Source organism: Puma concolor, chromosome A1 (genome assembly GCF_028749965.1).
Source record: "Puma concolor isolate L17-30 chromosome A1, mPumCon1.1.hap2, whole genome shotgun sequence".
Classification (NCBI taxonomy): domain Eukaryota; kingdom Metazoa; phylum Chordata; class Mammalia; order Carnivora; family Felidae; genus Puma; species Puma concolor.
This window is the reverse complement of record NC_141667.1, coordinates 171,485,508-171,506,024: the sequence shown is the minus strand read 5'-3', so window position 1 is coordinate 171,506,024 and position 20,517 is coordinate 171,485,508. Positions and strand designations below refer to the sequence as shown.

General features: G+C 41.9%; 1 protein-coding gene across 21 annotated transcripts in view; it reads right to left on the bottom strand.

Annotated features, from left to right (window-relative positions):
- DOCK9 (dedicator of cytokinesis 9) overlaps positions 1-20,517 on the bottom strand; it is a 291,472-nt gene that overhangs the window by 57,258 nt on the left and 213,697 nt on the right. For all 21 annotated transcript variants that reach the window (XM_086708890.1, XM_086708961.1, XM_086708930.1 and 18 more), the window contains exons 28-35: positions 18,214-18,360; positions 17,723-17,806; positions 16,945-17,056; positions 13,642-13,820; positions 13,285-13,398; positions 11,287-11,407; positions 5,462-5,595; positions 3,305-3,419 (exon numbers count right to left, since the gene is read on the bottom strand). In XM_086708890.1, coding sequence (XP_086565016.1) covers positions 3,305-3,419; positions 5,462-5,595; positions 11,287-11,407; positions 13,285-13,398; positions 13,642-13,820; positions 16,945-17,056; positions 17,723-17,806; positions 18,214-18,360 — 1,006 coding nt within the window. The remainder of the gene's footprint in view (positions 1-3,304; positions 3,420-5,461; positions 5,596-11,286; positions 11,408-13,284; positions 13,399-13,641; positions 13,821-16,944; positions 17,057-17,722; positions 17,807-18,213; positions 18,361-20,517) is intronic.

Sequence of the window (20,517 nt, the reverse complement as noted above, 5' to 3'; positions counted from 1 at the left end):
ATAGATAAGCTAATGAAGGCTTAGAGAAGTCAAGTAATTCTCCCAATTACCAACTTGAAGAATCATGGTGGGATGGGGATTTAAATCAAGTATACCTGATTTTCATGGTTTTTTTAAAATGTTTATTTATCTATTTTGAGAAGGAGACAGAGGGTGCAAGCAGGGGAGGGGCAGAGAATCCCAAGCAGGCTTCACGTTGTCTGTAGTCTGACGTAGGGCTTGATCTCACAAACCATGAGATCGTGACCTAAGCCAAAATCAAGAGTTGAACGCTCAACCAACTGAGCCATCCAGGTGCCCCAAGTACACCTAATTTTAAAAGCCACGCTGGGGCGCCTGGGTGGCGCAGTCGGTTAAGCGTCCGACTTCAGCCAGGTCACGATCTTGCGGTCCGTGAGTTCGAGCCCCGCGTCAGGCTCTGGGCTGATGGCTCAGAGCCTGGAGCCTGTTTCCGATTCTGTGTCTCCCTCTCTCTCTGCCCCTCCCCCGTTCATGCTCTATCTCTCTCTGTCCCAAAAATAAATAAACGTTGAAAAAAAAAAATTAAAAAAAAAAAAAAGCCACGTTAAGGGGTGCCTGGGCTGGCTCAGTCGAAGGAGTATGTGACTCTTGATCTCAGGGGCTTGAGTTCAAGCACCATGCTGGATACAGAGATTACTTAAATAAATAAAATTAATTTTAAAAAAAGCCATGTTTAGTCTACTAGACAAGTAAAATGAGTAGGTTGGTTCAGGGATTCTGAGTTTAGATTCCAGAGGGACAGAGTCTGGTTACTTGAGGTTGACCATCCTCATGTGGTGAGAACCCAAAGAGCCAAGTGAACATGGGAGGAGGGGGAGGGTGGCTCTCAGGGTCAACCTGCAGACATCTTTGGTAACCCCAGCACATATCAGACAAAACCGGCTGGCTAGCCAAGAGGCACCAAGCCGCCTTTCCTTTTGGCTATTGGCTGAGGCTGAGGCTGAGGCTACTGGCCAAGTAAAGGGGGAAGGACAACTAACCTCTATGAAGGAGGGAAGGGCCCAACACATAGAAGGTGCTCCTTGAATGTGGAATAAGGAAAAGAGTAGCTATAGAGTTACACAGTTGACTTTGGTTGTCTGTCTGGCAGAATACTCCAAAGGCAATTTCCCCCCCACCCCATACCATACACAAGAATCAAGTCCAGGTAGACGTTAAGATTTCAATGTGAAAGTTTAAATAAAATACCACTGTTAAAGAAAATGTAGAAGAATGTCTTCATAACTCTGGGGGTAGATGAGGATTTTTTAAACAGGACACACACAAACATTCAAATTATAAAAGGAAAGAAATTGATAAGTTAAAGGTAATTTTTTAGAAAAGATGCTCTAAAACTGTTTTTGAAGAGATGGTTGCATTTTTCAAGTATGCACATGGCCTTCCAAAGTGCTGACTTTAAAGGAAAACTTTCAATTGGATGCAAAATTTTGGATACTCTGGTTTTAAAAAGTAGTTCCATTCTGGTTATATATCATATTTATTATTTGAAACTTGAAATGTTTTAAAGAAAATTTTCAGCAAAGGAAAAAACAGAATTACAAGGCTGGCTAATAAGATTCACTCACCACCATGATGTAAAGTTCAGAACTTTTGATATTAAGGGAAGAATTTCAATTTTATAGCTCAAATATCAGAGTAAGTGCCCAGTGCTTTGCTATTTGGTCATCACTCAAGGAAAATCTTGTCTGTTGTTTATTTAAAGCTATTTTAAAATAAAGGTGACAGAAAAATAAAACAGTCCAGTCCTGAAGCACTTTAAGGACAGTATGCTGTTCCTAACATCTGAGTACTAAGGTCAGGATGTTAATGCTATGGAAATGGAAGCTTGATATAAAAGTAATACTATTTTTTAGACAGAAATGTCTTCCCCTGGGTGTTTAACGCCCATACCTACTGCCACCACACACAGGCAGCACGAGATGCCTTCAACATTTTGTTTTCAAAAGACTTTGCTCACTCAATATGCTTCACAGTAAACTTTCTGATATGTTGCAGGGAAAGTAGGATAAGATTTTTGAACAAGTTAAGAAATGTGACCTTGTACCATGGCATGATTTCATGTGATTGCTCGTATGACAAAACCAGAGTTGAAATGTCTATCACAGATATTTAAAACTTTATTCTATTAAAAAAATATGGTCTTCAAACCTTCAGAAACTTAACCTACTGGGGTGGCTGGGCAGCTCAGTCAGGGGGAGAGGGAGACACAGCCTCCAGGCTCTGAACTGTCAGGTTGAACTAAAAAAACTGTGAGATCATGACCGGAGCTGAAGTCAGATGCTTAACTGACTGAGCCACCCAGGTGCCCCTCGACTCTTGATTTGAGCCCAGGTCATGATCTCACAGTTCATGAATTCAAGCCCACTGACAGCACAGAGCCTTCTTAAGATTCTCTCTCTCTCCATCTCCCTGCCCTTCCTCGACCCGTGCACACGTGTGCTCTCTCCAAAAATAAATAGCTAAACTTAAAAAAAAAAAACTTAACATGCACACGTGCGCTCTCTCCAAAAATAAATAACTAAACTTAAAAAAAAAAACTGAGGGGCGCCTGGGTGGCGCAGTCGGTTAAGCGTCCGACTTCAGCCAGGTCACGATCTCGCGGTTCGTGAGTTCGAGCCCCGCGTCGGGCTCTGGGCTGATGGCTCGGAGCCTGGAGCCTGTTTCTGATTCTGTGTCTCCCTCTCTCGCTGCCCCTCGCCCGTTCATGCTCTGTCTCTCTCTGTCCCAAAAATAAATAAAAAAAAAAAAAAAATGTTGAAAAAAAAAAAAAAAAAAACTGAATCTACTATGATACTACTATTTCCACTAGAAAACGAAAAACTCACATCTCACTTCCAGTTAAAGCCAGGAATGTCACACACTCTCTAAATGGAATTGATGCTTAGATCCCCCAATACTACATATTCCAATTCAAGAGCCTGACTAGAAAGTTATGCAAGTTGCCAGTACGTTTGTTTGGACAAATAAAATTAAAAAAAAAAAAAATCAAAAGCTACCTCATTTATCTGCTTCTGTCTCATTTAAGATGGTACGTCTGAGTTTAATAAAAAATATTTTTAAATGGCCCATGCACATTTTAGAACTCATTTTCTAGAACAATTAGTAAAAATCTTTTTCCAAATTAAGACTTCTACTTCTACTACATTTAGTAAATTAACATGTATTTCAAACATGGAAGAAAAGCCTTTTAAATCCTTATATCCTTTCAAGCAATTACAAGTTTTAAAAGTTAAACTAAATACTAAACAAAGAAAGTAAAACTGACATCCTTATTTTAACCTACCATCAGACATGCTTTTTAAGATGTAGAGGAAACACATCAGCAGGCTCTTAATCTCAGACTGGTCAAGTTTGTCACAGCGAACCACAGAATTTCCCAAAGCGCCACCTTGCTGGTGCTAAAAAAAAAAAAAAAGGAAGTACAGGTGATTTTTTTATCCTTCATTACAGGGAAAACAAAACTAGGTTCATTTTTCTCCCTTGAAAGAGAAAGACTCTTAGAACTGAGTCAAATCACACAAATCGGAAGGTATAACTACTTTGTCAACAAACTACAGGCACACCTTCACCAAATACACACACAGGTGCTGGTGCATAGGAGCTCTGACTCGTCTCCTTTCACATACTTTCCTAAGAGACAAGCCAGAAGGCGCGGACTTTTCAAACTGGGTAACTATAGCTGTGGCTACCAGCTTAGTTCTGAAATGCCAAGTACAATCTCATGCAGAAAGTATGCGTACTAGGATCAGACACAGAAATGATGCTTCAGAAGACACTGCAGGATATGGTTGGGAACCATATCCTCAGGAGAACGCCAGTGGCTGAAAGAGCAAATAAAATCTATCCTGCTCCTGTGTACCAGCCACGAAAGCCTGGTGCTGAGTCACGGGCATTCAGCTGACAACGTGGGGCACCCTTGGGGAAAAGCGATAGGCAGGTACCCAATAGGGCCAAATAGGGACAGCTCAGCAGAGTGTGGCCAAAGACCCTAAATTGATGAGATCATCCCCTCACCAGCTTAGCCCAACACCGCAAACTTCCGAACACACAGGGCACAGGGTGAGAGCAGTTTTGCCACTAGACAGTAGGTTCACGTTAAAAAAAAAAAAAAAAAAAAAAAAAAAAAAAAAAAAAGAACAAGAATCTCATCTCCTGATAAAAACACAGGAGATTTTAAAATCTTCAAAGTTACATTTCCAATCGAAATCAGGATTTTATTATTATTTTTTTTTTTTGCCAAATACCAAAGCAGAAAGATCAATTAAAAATATCTTTCATTCAAGGCATTGGGGGGCAATTGAAAAAAAATAACGATAAATGGGCTTAACTAACCACACACGTGTGAGTATTTCTAGTATAGGAAGAAACACAGGTGCAGTTAGTGGCAAAAGTGTCGTGCGGGTGCATCGTCTCGCCCACCCACTTCGCCAGGGCCACGAGGAGAACCCAGGACTTCTTGCAGTGGGAGGGAAGGAGCGGCATGCAGAGTTTTCTCTGGCAAAGGTGGAATCGTTAGAAGGGAAAAATCCACAGTGACCCGGTTTTTCCTGGCTGACTGGCAGCTCTCTTCCTCCTCTCCAGCACTGCGTATGATGCAAGCGGAATGCCTCCTGAGCGGCTTCTCACTCTACACGTGAAGGCAAGTCATGGTCAAGGGAGAAGGTCAGTATGTCATGGCGCACACTGAAATGCTGGCGTCTCTACAGAATGGCACTGGAGGATAATCGTGTCAATGCCAGCCACAGAAGTACAGGTATGGTTACAACCCTGATTTTCCACGTGCCTGAGAGCTAGAAGTACATCCCTAAGCGGTTCACCTGTTTAGTGGTGCGCTTGCCTAGAACTTGAAATAACTCAGGAAAACTGGTGAAGGCAAAACCAATCTACCATCGTCCCGGGTTTAAAGTCAAGCTTTATCCATTCCCACAAAGTTCCAAATAGCCTGACCCTTGATTATTTCAAGAAAAAAAAGTTAAATACGAGGAGGATGTGTTGTGTTGGGGGTACCAGTGTGAGACGGTTTTCAATAAAGCCTTACCCCTGAATCACCTATATGATGAATTAATTTTTCTGGAGCTGGCTTTGGACTCAATACTCATTTGTATGGAAAACTGTGTATAAATGGTATTCTCTGACAGGCCATGGGCATTTTAAATGAGTGGCATTTTGATCTCCCTACCTGTCCAACCTGCCAAAACTATTTGCTCAAGGTCCTCCGCTATAAACATTACCCTCATCTGAACTCCTGGAAACAGGAATTGGGGTTTCAGGAAATGGGCTCCATCCTTAGATAATACTCTGATCATCTACTCCAGGTTAATAGACTTATTTAAAAAAAAAAAAAGTCACACTTATTGAACACTAGAACACGAAGCAAGGTTTACTTTGTGCTAAATCCATTAGTTTTAAGAAATATTTAAGTTAGATGACAAGAAATTACCTTATCCAGGGAATTGCTTTTCTCACTATTCCTTTCTGGAAGGCTGTTCCCCGAATCTGTGCTTATGAGGGATCCTCTCGAATCAGCATTTCTTACACTATTGATGTTTGGAGTTGACGTCGTATATGGAGAAGCTAAAGGGAAATTTAAGCCAAGACCAAAGATATGGTGAGACAGAACAAAATAAAGGTAAGTGCTGAACTTTAAGGGAAATTGCTTTTATGGACCTTGTTTCTTCTGTTAGGAAGCTGGCTCAAGCACTGCATTCAACTACCTCACCTTTAAAGAACCAGACCATGGGGCGCCTGGGTGGCTCAGTCGGTTAAGCGTCCGACTTTGGCTCAGGTCATGATCTCACGGTTCGTGAGTTCGAACCCTGCGTTGGGCTCTGTGCTGACAGCTAGGAGCCTGGAGCCTGCTTCACATTCTGTGTCTCCCTCTCTCTCTGGCCCTTCCCTGCTTATGCTGTGTCTCTCTCTGTCTCAAAAATAAATAAACATTAAAAAAAATTAAAAAAAAAAAAAAAAAAGAACCAGACCATCATCTGAAACGCTCAGACGGAACCATCAGTTCCATGGCTTGTGAGAAGCCACCTCTGATTTCTTCAGGCTAAAGGAGCATACGCGGTTTCAGAATGAGATAAAGGCTAAAAAAATATATATATTAAAAAGGCAAATCCACCTGCAACTATCAAATCAAAAAACTAAACCAATTCAATAAAACCACAGTATTCAAACTGTGTGCTAAGGTGACCTGAGAAACTCAGAGGGGTGTCTGGGGATATTTTACATTTTCAAGAAAAACACAGTGATACATGACATCTGCTGAAACTGTAGTTTCCATGTTAGATCGTGCTACATTCCTTTCGATGATGTTGTGTCTTTGTGAAGCTAGGTATTTGGCGGCTGCTGTGATTAAAAGCAAGTACTGGGTGAAAAATCACTGTGGACCAGGAACGTGAAGATGGTGGTGAGCAGTCTGATTCCAGCGGAGAAGCTGGCCAGTGCCTACCAGGCATACACAATCCCATTGGTAATGGCTGTGGTGTGGTTATTAAAATTAAAATAATTTTCCTTTAAATTTATGTATTTTTCAAATGCCTACTAAGTTGTTCAGATATGAGAACTTATTAGGTTATTTTGGGGCACCTGAGTGGCTCAGTCAGTTAAGCATCTGACTCGGTTTTGGCTCACATCATGATCTCACAGTTTGTGAGATCGAGTCCTGCACAAGACTCGGTGCTGACAGTGTGGAGCCTGTTTGGGACTCTCGCTCTTTACCTTACTCTGCCCCTCCCAGCTCATGTTCTCTCTCAAAATAAATAAATAAACATTAAAAAAAAAAAACCTTTTTAGGTTTTTTTTGGCTGTAAGCACCTTATCAACAGAACTGCTGGGTGTTTCATTCTGGCCTGGGGACTCCATAGAAAACTCACTGTGACGGTAAGCATGCTGCAAACTGAGAATGGTTGGGAATCTGTGCGACAGTTACGAGCAGAAATGAAATTTAACTTAGAAGTATAATTTGTGACATCCGTGAAAAAATAGCATTTGAAGGCAGAAATCAGCCCCTACACCTTATTACTATGGAATTTTTAAAAGTAATGGATGGACTTCCTGCTTAGATAAGATTTAAGTACCTCACTCACATAATTTAAAACGACTGTCAAACTTCCACATTCGTGCTGAACCCAAACGGCCTGGCTGGTTGTGCACACTGCATGAGCGAGCACAGCCTCCCACACCCAGGCTGAAGATGCCATTCCCTAACGCTAGGAACAGGCGGGGGTTTTCAGATTTCCAGACGCAAATGAGCTGCCGGAATGAGCTGCTTCTAAGTTAATCCCGCCCTTCACCTGACACTATGGCCATCCCTGAAACTGACTCAGCATATTAAAATTAAGAAAAGAGTCAGGGGAATTGGAACATGGAAGTGATGGCTGGAATATGTAAACCATTGGCCCCCCGCTGCCCCATCCCAGAGCAGAAGCTGTGTGATTGACTGTCATGGGGAAAAGGCAAAAATCTATGAAAAATCTAGAGCCTTTTTCTATACTTAGAGATAAAACACACATTATGACTGAATTTTAATTATAGTCCTCCTAATATAACCAGGCTTCATATTTAATGTAGAACATAATGATCATGAGAAAGAGGTCCTCAGTAAAGCAAAATTAGACTCTAAATTCCCAGAGTTTTAGGATCAGTTCCAGAAACGGAGTCCTAATCTAAGGCAAACAGATGGAAATGCAATAAATCAAAATCAGCATGCTTAGTAGAACTATGTTCCCATTGTGTGTGTGTGTGTGTGGGTGCATGTGTGTGTGTTTAATATCTCAGTCCAGTGCATAACCTTTAAAAATCTTAAACAACATGTAAGTGAAATGGAAAGAAGTTTAATTCACCTCTGTCTTCTTTGTACAGACAGCCCAGTGCAAAACACTGAGTAGATGGAAAAAGAAACCCTGAGTCTAAGAGGCATGTCTTTTATTTTTAAAATTTTAATTTTTTTAGAGAGTGTGCAAGTGGGGGAGGGGCAAAGGGAGAGACAGAATCTCAAGCAGACTCCACGCCCAGTGCAGAATCTGACAAGGGACTTGATCGCACAACCATGAGATCATGACCTGAGCCAAAATCAGGTCAGATGCTCAACTGACTGAGCCACCCAGGCACCCAGAGAATGTGTACTTTAAAGCAAATGTAATCTCAGAGCAGTTTTCATCCAGGCAATGAATCCGTTCTAGAAATCTTCACGCACCACATTCCAAAGGCATTTAAAAACAACTGCGGAAGGTGCTTTCTCAAGGATTTCTACTAAATAGAGATGTAAGGAGAAAGTCTGCTCTCAAAGGATAGGTACTAGGACTAAAGTTAACTGGAAACTCCTTTAAGAATAAAAGAAGAGTTGCTCAAGCTACCAGAAAACAATTAGCAAACTCAGTTCAAAGGTGGGGGCTTTTCTGGAAGGCATTCCTATAAGGAAGAAAGATTTAAGTATTTAAAGATGGGGGTAATAGACATTAAGCTTGAGTATAAGTAAGTCTGTTATGGTGGATTGCTATGAAAAGTGGATTCAGATCTTTAAATTTAAGAAAGAGAAAGGGATTAGATTAGTCTCAAATACTTTTCACAACTTCATCATGAACACAGAGCAACTGAAGGTCATTAATGCCATTTGAGTCTTGCTAATGATACCCAATGGCTCATTTTTACATTCTCAAGGCATCCCACACCCTAACAAGGTGAATGCGGAATTGGAGAATAAATGCAGAGTCAAAGCATCACTTCATTCGAGTTTGGTAATTTCCATAAAGTCTTGAATCCTACAGAGTACTGGTCAAGGAGGTAAGATTTCAACACATTCCTGGGCCGCGAGAGTCCTGAAACTGGCTACTGAGAGTATATCCCAAAGCGTGCATGACACTGAAGAAATGTGTTTGTTATAATGCAGGCAGATGACAACACCAAGTGTCACCATGCTGAGCACTGTGCACATCTATGAGCTTCCCACCCCTCGCCGCAACTCTGTCGATGTGGACACCGATGATGAAGAGGAGAGACACAGTGCCCAGGGCAATTAGTAAATGACAGAGTATGGACTCAAAACCTCCTCTGTGTGACTTTAAAGCCAGTGCTGTGAACTCTTGCAGACCAAATCTTCCCAGGAAAGACCCTTTCCTGCTCCTGAAGCAGTGGCTGGGTGTGTGGGCAGAACAGGGCGAAGAATACAGAGTGAAGGCCCCAGGAGAGAGGCAAGTGCAAACATCACATGCCAGTCTCTATTCTGAAAATTCTGCATGAATTAACTCATTTAATCTTTATGACACCTAATGAGACAGCTATAACTATGAAAATCATAGGGCACCTGCGTGGCTCAGTCGGTTAAACGCCTGACGTCAGCTCAGGTCATGATCTTACAGTTTGTGAGTTCGAGCCCCACGTTGGACTCTGTGCTGACAGCTCAGAGCCTGGAGCCTGCTTCAGATTCTGTGTCTCCCTCTCTCTCTCTGCCCCTCCCCTGCTCGCTCTCTGTGTCTCTCTCTCAAAAATAAAATAAACATCAAAAAAATTAAAAATACATACATAAGCATAAATAAGATTAAGGGTTGGGTACTGTAGGATAAATCTGGGCATGGTGTGGGGTTTCTGACTTTATGTTCTGCTCAGTTTCATCATCTACATGAAACAGCATCTTCACATCAAACACAAGGGCGCCTGGGTGGCTCAGTCAGTTGAATGACTCTTGATTTCAGCTCAGGTCATGATCTCGAGGTTCATGGGATTGAGCCCCGAGTCGGGCTCTGCGCTGACAGCACTGGGCCTGCTCGGATTCTCTCTCTCTCCCTCTCTCTCTGCCCCTCCCCTTCTCTCTCTCAAAATAAATAAATAATTTTTTTTTTTTTTAAAAAGATCAATACAAAAGGTAAAGACATAAATTTAGAATGAACTACACTCCTGAAAATTAATTTGCTGAGAGGACTGCCCTTTATTCTGTCCTGTGAGTTAATTCCATTCCTGGGTGTTCCCAGCACTGGTCACGGCAGGATGCTTTATTGATTCAAAGCGTAGTGAAAGAGAGAAATGAAGACGGAATAAAGTGATTATCCATGACAATGGTACGAAGACACATCTATGTTTCGTAACATTATCTTTAGGAAGGGGCTGGTGCAGGTGCTCAGTTAGTCAGAGTTTTAATAAGTACATTTCTCAGGGACAAAACAGAAGAACATAAGGGAGGGGAAACAAAAATAATATAAAAACAGGGAGGGGGACAAAACATAAGAGACTCATATATATGGAGAACAAACTGAGGATTACTGGAGGGGTTGGGGGAGGGGGGATGGGTTGAATGGGTAAGGGGCACTAAGGAATCTATTCCTGAAATCACTGTTGCACTATATGCTAATTTGGATGTAAATTATAAAAAAAAATAATAAAATAAAAAAAACTATATATAAAAAAGAAAACAACGTATACAGTGAATAAATAAAAAAAATAAGTACATTTCTCAGGTATTTTCTTACACAGAACTACTCAGTTTGAATCTCGATCTATCCCAGCTGCTTTCTTCTCCATGGGAATGGCTCTTACAATATGTCAGAGAGAAAATAATCTTCTAGGAACGATTTTAGAAAACTGATTTTAGAACTGCATTCTCACCAGAGACCATTATCTCCTCAGTAATTATTTTATCATAGTTCATCAAAATCACTATCACCACAAATAAATCCTACCCACAGCACCACCACCCCCCCACATCTGCAAAGATCCTCCTTTTCTAGAAACATAATCCAATTTGAAAGTTTTAAGTTTTTTTTTTTTGGTCTTTTTTTTTTTTGAGACAGAGACAGTGGGAGTTGGGGTGAGGGGCGGGGGGGTGGGCAGCAGAGAGAAAGAGAAAGAGAAAATCCCAAGCAGGCTCCAGTGCTGCCAGAACAGAGCCCCATACGGGGCTCGAACCTACAAAACCAGGAGATCATGACCTGAGCCAATAACCAAGAGTCGGATCCTTAACTGACTGAGCCACCCAGGTGCCCCTGAAAGTTTTAAATGATAACTTAAGCATTAACAAAAACAAAAAGCAAACAGCACAGATATGTGATTAAGTATACTGAATTTGCAGTGCAGGAGAATTTGGAGGGTCTGTATTTCAGTGTAGAGTGGAGGGGTTTCATTCATTAAATATTAAAACCAGAAGAAGAACATTCAAGGGAGAAACTCAGACTTTAAGGTTCTAATTTGAAAGTCGGAGTGGCTCCCACACTGCAGGATGAAGGTGCTTTCAGAATGAGACCAGGGAGAAGCAAACAGAGCACGAAACATTACCGATGCCAGAGATGGCGCCAAACAGGTCCTTGTGCAGGCTGTTGTCCAGAGAGATCCCAGGCTTCTGCGGAGTCACCAGCGGGTTCGCAGCTGGCAGTGGAAGCGATTCCTCCTTCACAGTCTGCCCAAGGGGAGAGGGAAAAGAAATAGTTGAAGACGACGTTAGAAGAGTCGTTGGCTGCTCTTGGAAGTGTGAAGGCACATGCCAGCAGGGGACACGTGGCCGAGACGGACACGCAGCGTGGGAGAAGCAGGTGCACCGCGTGCAGCGGAGGGAGGAGGTTGGCAGAGGCAGCAGACCAGGCACGAAACTGGGGACAGCGCAGCCTCGGCCCATAAAGTCACTATTTGTTTCCCCAAAATGTCTAGCACGTTCCCTTTCCAGACCTCCGATGCCCAACATTTCTTTAGATTGTTGTGGAATGTTACTTCCTCAGGGAAAAAAGCCTCACATGCCCCTTCTAACTGGAACATGGGAAATCCTCCCAAATGAGCAGCACTGGAAAGCTCTGCAAGCTTGCAGCTTCGTGTGAACTCCCAGTCAGTGGACGAATTATGTTAATTTTGAAGTCATGTGATAAAAGGGATTTTACTGATTTTCTCAGGATTGAAGCAGTACAGAGAGATAGCATTATACCCTGAATGACTTATCCAGATCAGAAAAGCAGACAGGTTCAGAGGATGCACGTGTGAATACAATGTTGTACATACAGCGTGAGATTAGTGCGGGGCATCTTATTTAAGGACAGTGCCCTTTGGAACTACAGAACCCATTCTACACATACGGGGTATCTCAGCATGCCTTGATTTAGGAGATGTGTCCAGAAGAGGACAGACAGTATAAAAAATGGGACGGTGCAGCACTGGGGGGGGAAAGGGACAGAAACACACACGACAATTCCCCCAGGGTATGCCATAATCACAAAGTGGCAAGACTAACACCTGAGCCAGTTCACGGGTCCAGAATAAAAGCGAAAAGAAGATCGCTGCACTGGTAGTATGTGTGCAAATGAATGGTAGACAGTCCCCAACCCAAACATTTTGAGATCATCTCTGGGATCATCCTTCAATCAACTTAATTTCCAATACATCTTCCAATGACTGCATGAGGATAATATAAATTAAGATGCCTGTTCTTGGAGGTGGGGCCTTGTATCACTCAGGTTGGCCTCCCTGACATCTGGTCTGAATTTCTAATTTTACAGACACTGAGAAACTCTAGCCCTAAGACGTGGCTTTTCCACGACTTGTTAGCATGTTACTATCAGAATTAGGGCTACTAGCACTGAGCTCTCATAGTACACAGGTTAGAACTATGCTTTTTTTCTTTTAACCTCCTCTCCCCATAAATTTTTGTTGAATACACAGTGAAGGTCCTTATATCTTACAAGATATGGTCCAGCAGGAAAGCATGGTTTGAATAATGATTTTCAACCTAACAGTTGAAGGTTAATAGACTGGCTCCATCTTAGCCAGAAATGCAATTAAACAAGAGTACTATGGACTATTATGGTTTGGGTGGAGGAAAAAAAAAAAAAAGAATGGATGTGTCCCCTGCAAATTCATACCCGCCCAGAACCTTGGAATGTGACCTTATTTGTAGATGTGATGAAGATGGAAGGTAAAATGAAGTCATCCTGGATTAGGAGGCCTACATCCAATTACTGTGAGAAAAGAAGAGGACATCAGAGACCCAGATGCACGCCAGGGGGGAGGCCCTGTGAAGGCGGAGGCCGAGACTGTAACAACGTGGCCACAAGCCAAAGAACGCAAGGATTTGGGGCAACCACTGGAAGCTGTGAGAGAGGCATGGAACAGACGTTTCACACGGAGCCTCCAGAAGGGACCAATCCTGTGGATACCTTGATTTCGGACTTCTGGCCTCCTGACTGTGAAAGAATGAAATTCTGTTGTTTTTGGCCACCCAGTTCGTGTGACTTGGTTAGGGCAGCCACAGGGACGAATGCAGACTGTACCTAGATGTATGTGCTTACGTACACTGCCGGGGTTCACGGGGAAGGGTGACACATCCCTCACGTTGATCCGCTGCACGTTCTCGATTAGCAGACCAAACAGAGGCAGGTAGAGAGTGGCTATCCTTGCTTGATGGCTCTGAAACAAAGGCACACAGTGCAAGTTTACCCCAAGGCTCTGAGAATTTCACGATGGACCAAGCTGGCACTGGCCACCTCCTGTATTTGGATCCTTGCTACGAAGACTATTAGATTTTACTGTGTAAAGAGCGAAGGGTCTTAGTGAGGTTACCGCTAATTTTCTAATTAGTTACTTTCTCTGTAATACTTAAAATGAAGGACATTTACCAATCCATATTTCCTTCCACTGGGGTCCACTCACCCTCGAAGCATATCTGTCATCAAAAGAATGCTTTATCAGCAGGTTCTTGAGCACGCTGATGGCAATCAGTCGGACCTCCCTAAACTCTTGGAGGGCGGTCCCCACCTCCCTCAGCAACAGCCCCACCAAGAAGTGGTTTCTACAGAACTCGTCTGTTAATGAGTAGTCAAGCTGGAGATCTGAAATGAGGGACAGAAACTGCTTTAGTTCCAGAGGCTATAATGCACTTTGAATAAAACAAGCCAAACCCACCCTCTGCATTTAGCCTACCCTGTGTGTCAACAGATGATTAAACTTAACTTCACTCGGGAAAAGGTGGATTATCTAAAATACTGCTCTAATTCCTGGGGCTCCTGGGTGGTTCAGGTCATGATATCACAGTTTGTGAGATCGAGCCCCGGTCGGTCTCTGTGCTGACAGCTCAGAGCCAGGAGACTGTTTCGTATTCTCTATCTCCCTCTCTCTCTGTCCCTCCCCTACTTGCCCTCTGTCTCTCCCTCCCTCTCAAAGATAAATTAACTTTAAAAAAAACATACTGCTCTAGTTATCACATCAAACTCTTAAACAAAATTTAAATACAGATAATTGTACTGGACTTTGATTTTAGAAGATGTTACATCTTGCATAAATATTAAATTAGTGAATAGTTTTAGTACTAATTTTTGGAATACACAACATGTTATACTACAAATGAAATTTGGTTATCGATGTGAAATAGAAAATAAAGTTATTGTCTAACTGACATTATGGAGAAGTAATTTGTACCTAACAAACATGTCACTAAAGAAAGAATAAATACACATAGTCTATTAAAATATTTGTTCTTTACTACTTGAGTTCATCAATCCATTTTCTGGTCATTAAAGCCTATATGCTCTCATTAAAACCCAATGTGTTTAAAAAGAACATGTTAGCATATAACCTATTTATTCTGCTATCACTGAATGAAGAACTTCCTTAACATAGAATTTTTAAAAATTTACTCAGTACTTCTACACCTCTATAAGTAAGTTTAAAAAACTAATATCAACTAAAACTGAAATACACAAAGCACCAAGCTAAACTAGTAAGTCATCAGCAAGGTAAGTGATAAAACTGGTATCTCTTATGGAGAACAAATAGAAGGAAATGTGAAATCTACTGAAGGAGGGTAAATAAAAGCAACTCAGGGGCACCTGGGGGCTCAGTCGGTTGGGTGGCCGACTTCGGCTCAGGTCATGATCTCACAGTCCGTGAGTTCGAGCCCCGCATCGGGCTCTGTGCTGACAGCTCAGAGCCTGGAGCCTGCTTCAGATTCTGTGTCTCCCTCTCTTTCTGCTCCTCCCCTGCTCACTCTGTCTCTCTCTCTTAAAAATAAACATTAAAATTAAAAAAAAATTTTAAAAAGCGACTACACATCACTCTCAAGTTGAAATACACCTTTCAGTAAGCTGTAGCTAGAATCTCAATTCTTAATATTGAATCCATTATTAGAGGAAAATCTATACACCCCTTCTTCGACTTTGATTCCATATTAGTTACTTCTAAACCTATCCAAAATACCGACCCAAGTCCTATGCAGAAGGCCAGGGAAAAAGTATCCATCTTTCCAGAATAATCATGTCCACTGTTTACGACTGTTTTAAGCTCTGTTTACTCAAATGACAGTTCATAGCTTGAATTCACATAAAACCCTTAGGAGAAAGTTGTGGGTTTAACTGCATATGTGTGCGTGCATGTGTACAGAGAAGGGGGAAACAGGTGGGAAGGGAAAGGAAGGAGAATGCTCAAAACATGGACTCCTATCAATGTCATAAGGTATATTATCTGTAGGTGACCCACATCCACCTGCCAGGGTAGCCCCTCTTGGTCCCAAATACTCTGACAATCTACTAAGAGCTTGTCTGAGTCTGCTGGGCACCTGACCCTTGACCCAGGATGCTCACCCCGCCTCACCCAGCTTTTTGCCAATTATCACCCCAAAGTCACCTTTCGCAGTGAGGCTTTTCCTGGCCACCCTCTCTCAGATGCCCCCCTGCCCATTTCATACCCCCCCCACTTTAGTTTTCTCTCCTTAGCGCTCATCACTAACATGCCACATATTTCACTTCAGTAAAACAGCCAGGCATTTTCATCCCCCTAGTCCATGACTGCATCCCAAAGTCATGGGTACCCTAGCCACCCTTGGTGCCAGCTAAATATTTGTTGAATGCATGAATGCCCACACCAGGGCCCCGATCCCCCTGCTTGCTCCTTAAAAGGCAGTCCAAGTCTGTCTTGGGGAAAGACATTTATGTGTCCGAACGAATGCTTTTGTGTGTTTCTGAGTTCCCGAGGCCGTTGATTTAGGTGTCATTAATAGTTTGGGGACATCCTTCTGCTTTTTCTCCCTTTTAGCATAAGTCATCCCCAGCACACACAAGACACTAAACTCAGTAATACCACTTGACAGACTTGACAGACTATTTTCGTTTGGCTTAGTGAAGACAAAGAAATCTCGATGAGTTTCCTCTCTTTGAACTTTAAGATACACGACAGTTAAAGACTCAACATGCAAACGTAAAACGCATGTGAAAAGCCGTGTGGCTCCTGATTCAGGTCCCTGCCACCAGTACGGACAAGGACTATGAAAATGGCGGAACAGGACATTTCTGGAGTAAAGCAGGGCTTTTTTTTTGTATGACTTCTTAAAGAGGTATCCTAGAGGACCTAGGGACCCCAGGAGCAAAAACCCAGATGCCCACCCCGGGGGTGTTACAGCAATATCTTAGCCGCGGTGAGAGTAAATCCACTGGTTTATTGTGAATTTGAGAACTAATCCAAATAGCATATGGGAACCGCCGAAATGGAGAGCATACGTAAGCATCTCGGCAATGACTTGCATTCTCTTTCTTTTGAAGGAGGAAAATGCAAGAAAGCAAGCGGTCACACCCACACCTACCTACAGGAGTGTCATTTGACTCCACAGTTGGTGAAAGAAAAGCTAATTCATAAGAAAAAAGGAAAAGTGAAACAAATCAAAAAATAAACTACAGTTAAGTAAAATGGATTTTTATTTAAGCAAAGGAATTTTTCAGCGAAATAGGGCCTCACCGACATGACCTGCAGTCTAGTAAGTTTGCTGGCGAGTAAGTTCCCACACGACACTTTACCAATAGTTTTTTTTTTTTTTAATGGAAATTTAACAAGAAAAAAATGAACTCATCAATAAAAAAAAAATTAGAAAATTCCAAGGTCACATTTGAGTCCATTCTCTTTTCTTATTAAAAATGGATGGCTCTTTTTGTGAAAAGACTCAGATTAATGTATGTAGAGATAGATTACCTTGGTATCTTTGGATCCTGCCTTTTCCGAATGGCATGGGGAGATTCAAAGGTATATAGTGTTCGTGATTGCACACCACACGGAGAAATTCAAACTTGTATTCAAAGAGAGTCTGCAGGAAACAATAGTCAAAGATAAATACCTCACCAAATACACAGCACCCTAAAAACCTGTTAGAAATCATACACCCAGTCTTTAGCTTCATGACCCTCTTAAAACCGCATGTTCTATGCTATGTTACAGATTTTAGAACGGCTGTAGGGATTTGTTTGAAAACTGGGAATGTATTTCATTAAACAATGTCCTCCACTGACTCTTAGGACATTTATTCTTTATGCTTCTCCTACTTCAAAAAAGGATTTCAGGCAGCTTATAATTATAGACACAGACTTAACACCATTAAAAAATGAGTAAGGCAGAGCTTTAAAATAGACACACTAGGGAAGAGACAGGTAATTCTAGACAAAGTCTATGTGCTTACTTCCATTACTTTGTTAAGTAAACTATGATTTCCAACCCTTACACTTTTAATTTTGCAGTGGAGAAGTCATCTTGGATATTTATGAGAAAATCAAGATGTATATGTATTTTATATTCAGAATTACTGTATTCTTAATACCCCACACATTAATACCAGTACTAGTTAGTACTAGATAGTAACTCCAAAAGAGGGGACAACAGTGCCTCTGGCAGGACTGAAAGAAAATTGTCATGTGAGCCCAGAGAAACAGGTGGGTTTCTGGATGTCTGTAAGAGCAGCCTGTAACACACAAGCTACCTTCGGGTCTCCAGGAGCAAAGCAGCTGATGTAGTTGTTGATCTGTTTAAAGACGAAGCCCCTGTCCATGAAGGTGAAACATCTCTGTGGAGAAAACATCCCAGAAAGGTAAGTATTTAGGCACCAACTTTTTTTTTTTTTTTTTTAAGTTGGGTTGAGGGGCGCCTGGGTGGCTCAGTGGGTTGAGTATCTGAATCTTGATTTCAGCTCAGGTCATGAGATCGGAGCCCCAAGCTGGGCTCTGTGCTGAGCATGGAGCCTGCTTAGGATTCTCTCTCTCTCCCTCTCTCTCTGCCCCTCCCCTGCTTGCTCTCTGTTACTCTCTCTAAAAAAAAAAAAAAAAAAAAAAAAAAGTTGGGTTGAAATCAGCATTTACTGTTAATAAGTTTATCCTTTAGCATAAAAACATACCATTGAGCACCTACCATATATTGGTCACTGCTAGAATGAACATTTTAGCCACTTGACACCCTGTGCCCTTCTGCCCTCACCTTGATGAACACAGCAAGACTGTGGTTTGCATGTTTAGATGCCTCTGGGTTATCTCGAAACTTCTGAGTGATGTGTGGCGTCAGCATATTCACAACAGTTTCCACAGCATGGTGATAAGATGCGGGGAACCTCTGGTTTCGCAATAACTAAAAAGAATTTAGAGCAAACACTAATTATTTTTAAAGTTGCAACCCTCTGGGGAAAAAAAAATCTCATTCCTGAGTCCATTTTAAAAAACCCAGAGCTCAAATCTTCTTTATCTAAAATTAGATAAGAGAAATTATTCTTTCTTCTCTCAAAATACTGTATACAGGTATTCTAATACTTCATAAAGCGCTGTGGATTAGACTGGAGATCCTAAACTTTGGGGTGATGAAGATCCCCTTGGAGGTACTTCTAAAAATGTGGAGATGTGCCTCTACTCCCAGAAATTCTCATCAGAGCTGCGTTTTTACTGAGTACTTTTGGTGGCTCGAATACCTATACCTCTCAGAGATCTCTTTAGAAAATAATGGCTCAGGTTTAAGCTTCAAGTATTCAAACTGAAAATAAACAGATCAGAGACTGTATGTCACCAGCTGACTCTGCTTAGAAACAGTCCTTTTCAGGGGCACCTGGGTGGCTCAGTCTGTTAAGCATCTGACCCTTGATTTCTGCTCAGGTCATGATCTCATGATTCGAGAGATCGAGCTCCAAGTCAGGCTCTGTACTGACAGTGAGGAGCCTGCTTGAGATTCTCTCCCTCTCTCTCTGCCCTTCCCCTGCTTGTGTGCACACTCATGAATTCTCTCTCACTCTCTCAAAATAAGAAATAAATATTGAAAAAGAAAAAGAAACAGTCCTCTTCAAATTAACTTTACATAATAGTTCTTCCCCATCAGGAATGCTTACCTACAAAATTATACACAGATCTCAGCAACTACCTATCACGGACTGTGTACCTTCTACCCATCAGGCATCACGCTAGTACATATTTTTATGTGCTTTTTCATTCAATTCTTGTAAGTTTTAACCCTCATTTTACAGATGGTTAGAGAGGCCAGGTAAATGAGTCTTTAGTCACACAACTAACAAGTAACAAAGATTCAAACCCAGATCTACCATGAGTCCAAGGCCTGTGTTCTTTCTGCTCTTTGATTCTTTGGTTCCCCACCCACGTGCCCAATAAATGGAACAATTTACTAAGAGCCTGAAATGTGAAGGGACTGAATTAGATGTTCCATGACATTTATCCACTCATGCGTGTGATTCTAAAAGTCACAACTGGGGTGTATTTTCATCCCCATTTTACAAATGAGAAAACTAAAGCTTAGAGAGACTCAGTAAGTACTACCTGAACTCCAGTATCCCTCCTTTCCTTCTCCCTCTTAATGGAGGAACCCCTCCAGCATGCTGCTGCCCAGCTAGCAACTACATTTCCCAGCCTAACTTGAGGCCAGAGAAGGGCCATGTGACTGAGTTCTGGCCAATGGGCTGTAAGAGAAAGACTGTGTGCTTTCTCAGCCATGTCCATAAAAGGGGTCGCTTGCCTTCCAAGTCTTCTTTACCACTGTCTGGAATGAGGGCCAGCACTTCAACCATGCAGATGAGGTTAACACCTGGGCTGGATAATTGGACAGGAGCTTGAGTCCCTGAACGACCTTGGGGGGACGATCTCCCCCACTCTCAGAGCTGCCTACTGGCTAATAAATTTCCAAAAGAGAAAAATGAAACTTTTGTCTTACTTAAGCCATTATTTTGTGGTTTTCTGCAGCAGCCAAACCAAAGAAACAGTATTTTCTAAAACTAGAAATCTAGGTATTTCTGAAATGAAAGCATGCATTATTTTATGCATTAAATCCCAGAATTTATTGTGAATTTTGAAATATCAATAGCTTTATAATAATCTTAATTCTCAAACCGATAATAAGACAATCTTTGTAAACTTCTTTAAACCCAAGAATCCAGTGAGGGAAGGATCAAGTAATAATAGTAAGTATTTAAAGTTTGCTTTCCTTCCAAAACAGAACAGTAAAATTAGAAATTCCAAAGGGATTTTGTTCCATATGTACAGCCAATAACTCTATATCCTGAGGTGTCAGCCTCAGTAAATGATCAGCTTCCTGGACTCCAAGCCAGGCCAACTCGAGCCACCAGGCCAGACTGCCTGACACCCAAGCTGCCTACTCCTGAAAAAAGGTCTCTCAAGAGATCGCTGAGGCCTTCATAACGGGTCTCAGTCAATGGCTGCTTAAACCATTAAAAGTGGACAGGGAACTCAATAATGTATGGGCACCTCTTAACCTATTAGTCACTGTTATCAA